The 6,000-nt window shown below is 41.0% G+C and overlaps 1 protein-coding gene across 1 annotated transcript in view; it reads right to left on the bottom strand.

Annotated features, from left to right (window-relative positions):
* Positions 1-5,986, bottom strand: part of bcl11bb (BCL11 transcription factor B b) — a 28,160-nt gene extending 22,174 nt beyond the window's left edge. The window contains exon 1 of the mRNA XM_067241937.1: positions 5,449-5,986. Coding sequence (XP_067098038.1) covers positions 5,449-5,512 — 64 coding nt within the window. The 5' untranslated portion in view covers positions 5,513-5,986. The remainder of the gene's footprint in view (positions 1-5,448) is intronic.
* Between the last annotated feature and the right edge of the window lie 14 nt (positions 5,987-6,000).

The raw sequence follows: 6,000 nt of genomic DNA, 5'->3' as shown, positions 1-6,000 counted from the left end.
CAGGACTCTCGTCTGAGAGCGTGCCCAGGGAGAAGTGGTGATACCAGGGAGAGGACCTCAGCCCAGCCAGCCTCCCTCCATCGCTTGCATTTTCCCTTTAGTGTATTTCGGTGCAGATTCTCTAAAGGATCAGTGTGTGTATGTGTGTTTTACATGTGTGTTTGTGTGTGTGTATGTGTGTATGTGTGTGTATGTGTGTGCATGTGTGTGCTCTCCTCAGGCTTGATTCTTCACATAGGGGAGAGAGATGCTAAATTTGAGTCTCCCACAGTGCCCTTGTCCCAACCTCCGGTCATAACTGAAATGTAAATGTTTGGTTTTTATGGATATCTTCCCAACCCTCTATCTGTGTCTGTCTCCCATGTCAACACCCTCACCTGAGTCCCCCTTGAGCGTCGATACATCTTTTTTTCCTGTCTGTGAAGTCTTCCTGGAGCCTTTCCAGGTCATTTCCATCTCATAATCAGAGGAGGAACACACATGTTTACCCAGAGATCATAGCCTGTGACAGAAAACCATGTGACTTGTTCCTCTGGGTTCCGGTAAAAAGGCCATGTGTGGGTATGAATGTGTGTGTGTATGTGTGTGTTCACGTGTGTGCATGTAAAGTACACGCCACACTATGTGCTCGTGTCAGATCCTGAGAACTTTGACAACAGGGGTGGCATGATTAAAAGTGGTCTAGATTCCTGACGTGTCTTTATCTTTATCTCCGAGGAGAGCATCGAGTATGGTGGCTGACATGCACCTGGCCATGGCACTCTCCCAGCTGAGAGAAAGAGAGAGAGAAAGAGAGGGAGAGAGAGCGAGAAACAGAGAGAAATGGCGAGAGAAGAGGGGGGGAGAAGGAGAGAAGGAGAGAGGGAGAAAAAGAAAGAAAGACAGAGAGCGACAGAGATAGAAAGAGAGTAAGAGTAAGAGAGAGAGTAAGAGAAAGAGAGAGCGAGAGAGTGATAAAGAGAGATGAACAGGGGGAGAGAGAGGGATAGAGAGAGTGAGCCTGGGAACCAGGAACAGGGCTGTTTGTTAACCCAGGGTTGAGTAACATGGCCTGGGGGTGAAGGAGGTAAATTAGCAGGTGTTGGCACCGTCACAATGCCACTGGAACATCACTTGCCCGGTAGGACACCTTCAAACCACACCCGCACCAACTCACTCACCCTCCAGGATGGTTGTGTGAACACACACACACACACCTCTTAAATCAACACTCGCTCATGACAGACAAGTTATAATTCCACCAGATGAGATACCAGATGCTTCTTAGGTGAGGAAGGGCTTGAGTAGAACATGTCACATAGCAGAGAGACTGCTGACAGCAGCAGAACCAGTATGGTTTAACACAGAATCAACACTAATAATGCCTTTATCTCACAGTGCATCTCCACCACCACACCTAACTTGAGCATGTGCGCGATCACAAAGTCAAGTAAAGATTGGGGAGGTATTTATAAATGAGGTAAGAATTTGAAATTTGAAAATACGTTAGTTATGTCACAAACACACACACGCACACACACACAGATACTGAACAATATTCTCGGTCTTATCAAGTTGGAGTTAGTCAGACAGACTTAGAGCACCCCCTATCAGTTTGACTGGGTTGGAGACTCTATGCCTGTTACTGCAGCTACAGACAAGATAAATACACATACAATGTGCTACACTCATTACAGGTCAGGTGATACTACAATTTAGAAGAATAAAAAAATCTGAAACTTTATCCCTGAATATATTGCAGACAGAGATATATTTCATTGCCATATCTCCACTTTATTAAACTGCCTTTTGGCACCAGCAGTAGAGAAAGCCCAGATATTTTAGTTTGATTGTGAGAAAAATTGGTTTTGAGCCATTGTGTTCTTTGTTTTCCTTGTAACCATTGGCATGTAACACACACCTGAATACGCATGCACATACACAAGCATATGCATATTCAGGCACACACACGAATACTCGCATACACGCAAACATTCTTGCTGAGTCCATGGGGAGAATGGGATGAGATTCGCTGCTGTCATCATATTGAACACCACCAATGATACAGATGGTTGTGATCAAAAATTAAAATGACAAGTGGCTCCACTTATGCATTTTCATGACTGCGTTTGCCAAGGAAAGCTGCAACAGTGTGTGTTGTGCAAGGGTGTGTTTGCTGTGTGTTTCATTATCTTATCACCATCTAATACAGAACAGTCTCTTCTCAAATCATAAATCGAAACTAATTTCTTTGCAAAACATTCATCGTAGATTATTGCCCAATAATGTTGGGAGAGAAGAGCGAAAGATTTTAAATAGACAATTATCTATTTTTAAAAAAGAACTCAATTGCAAGATTATATGTACACAAATATGACATGCATGGAAATGAATATTATATTTCCAATTTTTACATTTTATAAATGATAAAATCATTTATGTTCTCTATGTAATTTACTCACTGTAAGGTATTATCAGCCAGGAATCCAAGTATATGTGATGGTAGGTGGTAGCATTATAAATCGAGTAATGTCTATGGCCCCATCTTTCAAAAGCCATACAAGACCAAGATGCATAAAGATAATCTGCTGTAGAAGTATTTAGGCGAAACTATACTATCACAGTTTGCACAATGTATTTACTGTATATCCACTTTCTATCACCGAGATTGGCTATCATTTGGTGTTCTTAAACAATCACAAGGAGAAAGAAGATTCTTCCAATTACAAATAGTGTCAAATATCAATAACTTTAAGAGCACAAAAGCAAATAGACTTTCTCCACCCATAAGAGATCCGTTTTGTGGCATGTCATTTGAATCCACAGTCTGCTACACACACACACACAATTTCTGGGGAGGTCAAACTGAACATGTTTGTCTTTTCAGATAATTAGTTTGTATGTGTGTAATTGTGTATCCTGTGTGTGTGTGTGTGCGCGTGTGTGTGTGTGTGTGTGCAGTGTCCGGACACGTTGTCAGTGTGCATGAGAAGGTGGTGAAGAGGCTTCCAGTACATGTAAAGTACATCGAGAGCCTGTCCAGAAATATGCGGATTTTCAGGTTCTCTGCTCTTCCCAGCACACCGTGACCCACAGGGCTCTCGCCTCAGGGCACAACGGCTGCTTGAGCAACTCTTGAGAAGACACACTGAATGAGCAGTCCAATTATTTAGTTGACTCAGTCAACTGATGGCTCGGACCACACCCTTACTGTACTATAGGTCAACAAGTATTGCCAGGCCCTGAGCCTGAGGCCTGTGGTCTGAGACCAGGGGCCTAAAGCCTGGGCCAGGATTTACGTATGATGTGTTTACGACTGTATTAGGCTGGACATGTAATCACAGCAAATACAATATGTACAATGTACATTAACACAATGTGCAAATGTACATCTGGCTGCTTTGTATGGTACGTGAGAACACTGTTGTGAAAGAACAGGAAGATTCTTACCTTCCTCAAGTCCTACCTGCAGACTAACCTTCTCCACAAACCCCTGGACATAAACGGTAAATGTCTCAATGTAAACATTTTCTGGTACCCGCTCTCTGAAGGTCACTCACTTAATTGTCTCTAACATACAAAATACATGCTCTGGATTGTCTCATCTGACATGTTGCATGAGCAAGTCAGGTAGAATGTTGGAACAGGTGAACTAACTCCTAAATGACTCCAGAATGGATCCCAGAATTGTTAACAGACTCAAACAGCGTTCAAGTTGGCCCGTCAATCAGACTCCTATGCTCATTTACTGATTATCTCACTGGTGTGAACGAGTAGATACGGATATAAAACCATTAAATAATTCAGCGTTGTGAATTCAAACTTCGAAACAGTACACTAACTAATAATGAAAAAATATATGTAATTCCCTAATAATTAGACTTCCAGTATTGTCTGTGGCCAGGTGACCATTACCTGTCGAATGACTGCAGCATAATGTTTCACAGATCTACCTTTAATGTGTACCAATATAAAAATATAGACCTATCTATTCCAAATGTGACGACCTCTGAGCCATTTGAGTGTACAATTGTCAGTTGTGTGGTAGATCTGTACACATCTGAGCAATGAAGAGGAATTAATTGCCTGATAAAACGATAACATAGGCAAACGGTAAGTGATAGGTATAGATATTAAAACTGTGATGTGTAGGACAGAATGTGCCTGACCCTGTTCAACACAAAACAGATTGGCAAAAGATTACATCATGGACTTCTGCTATGAATTAGCCAGATTAGGCCGCTATGAAATTGGATTTAAGCACGGATAGAGCGCGCGGGAAATCCTTGGTTCATTTAATTGATTTAAAATTGGATTATGCGACTTTTTAATCATATGCCCACAAAGTCTTGTCTGAGATGTAATCTATAATTTGACCCGTATTCTGCTCTTGGCCTGTGAAATTTACAATAATTAGAGAAGTCGTGACTTTTGGCACTGGAATGTACTCCCAACTCCCAAATTACAGCATTTTGACGAACCTTAATGTTAACGATGGTTGTGCTAACAGTAAATGTCATGACATGACATGATTACGAATGAATACAAATAGGAATATGATTATGAAATCTATTATTAACCTTTCACAAGCTAAATCAACATTTACTGAATAAATAATAGCACTAAATTGTACTTTTTCCAGAGATTTGATCAACGTTTTCTGTAGGATAATCTCACTCTGTTCCCATTCTGCACTTGAAAAAATATGTATCTAAATATGGGTCAGAAAACGAAAGACATTATAGAAGATAATGTTGCTCGTCTTTAGCCTACTACGTGGACAATGTGAACTATGATACAACTTAGATAGCTCTACAAATATGTGGTGGACTTTGTTGTGCGGGCTAGTGTGTATATGTGTGTGTGTAAGAATTATAACAATTGTGTACATTTCTTGGGGAGGTGCTAGTCTTTCATGCGAACCCAGTATTCAATTCCTAAATTGTACATTTTCTTTCCAAACACACACACACACACACACACAAACACACACAGTCTCACACACACACACACGCACACACACCTTATAATTCGGACAGGTAAGCATACATCAATAATGGATTTTACAATCCGGCTAAAGGGTGGTCAGATAGCTTGCTTAATGCATAAGATTAAACAATAGCCTACATTGGGATATGGACAACACCTGTACTATTTTCATAATATGAAAAGTTAGGGAGAAATGGGCCATCTTTAGTCTATTAAAATCCTTAAATATTATATCAAACAAACATGCCATAAGATAGATTTTTCAGTGAAAGTTTCCAATGCATCGTTTTGGATATAGACCTATCAATTATCCCACATATCCAAAAAAAAACTATCCTTCTGCTTTGTGTTTTCGCACATACAAGAAATAATCTTACAGTTTAGTCTACTGCAAAAAAAAAACAAACAAACAACATAAAAACATGATATTTCCAAGTTAAGTGTATATTATAGATCCATTCAAAACAAGAGTATACTCACGCCGTATTGTTTCTCTCAGTGACAACGATAAGTGCTGCGGGTTCCCTTGCTTGCGACGGGACATGGCCCCGGCATTTACTCTGGCATCGCCCGGTGAACAACACTTGGAGTCGGCTTGCACCGTGGTGATCGTTCTCTGATAACCAATAATCTAACTTTTTCTCAATTCCTCCAAACGTAACTTCTGGTTAATGCAACTGAAGTTCAAACAGTGCAGCCTATGCGTTTGTGTGTGAGCTGAAAGGCAGGATGAGAAGCACGCGGATGGGTCAGTTGTCCGTCTCCTGTCACCTCTTGAGCCCGTGAAACACCTGAGATGCTGCCAAATCGTACTTTAATATTCACGTGCGCGGGTGCAATCGTTGAACTCTGCGTTTTCTCAAGCGGATTAAGTTTTTGTGAAAAATTGCGAATTCGTTATCGTCAATTCCGAGCTTGATGCCTTCCTATATGCGACTCGCTGACAGATAGGGTACGGTGTATACCACTCTCCGACCGGTGAGAGACCGAGTATTCAATGATATACCTCTTCTTTTCATTAATCTTTGATAC

Source organism: Osmerus mordax, chromosome 8 (assembly GCF_038355195.1).
Source record: "Osmerus mordax isolate fOsmMor3 chromosome 8, fOsmMor3.pri, whole genome shotgun sequence".
Taxonomy (NCBI): domain Eukaryota; kingdom Metazoa; phylum Chordata; class Actinopteri; order Osmeriformes; family Osmeridae; genus Osmerus; species Osmerus mordax.
Note: the sequence above shows the minus strand (reverse complement) of the source record. Positions and strands in the feature narration are given on the sequence as shown.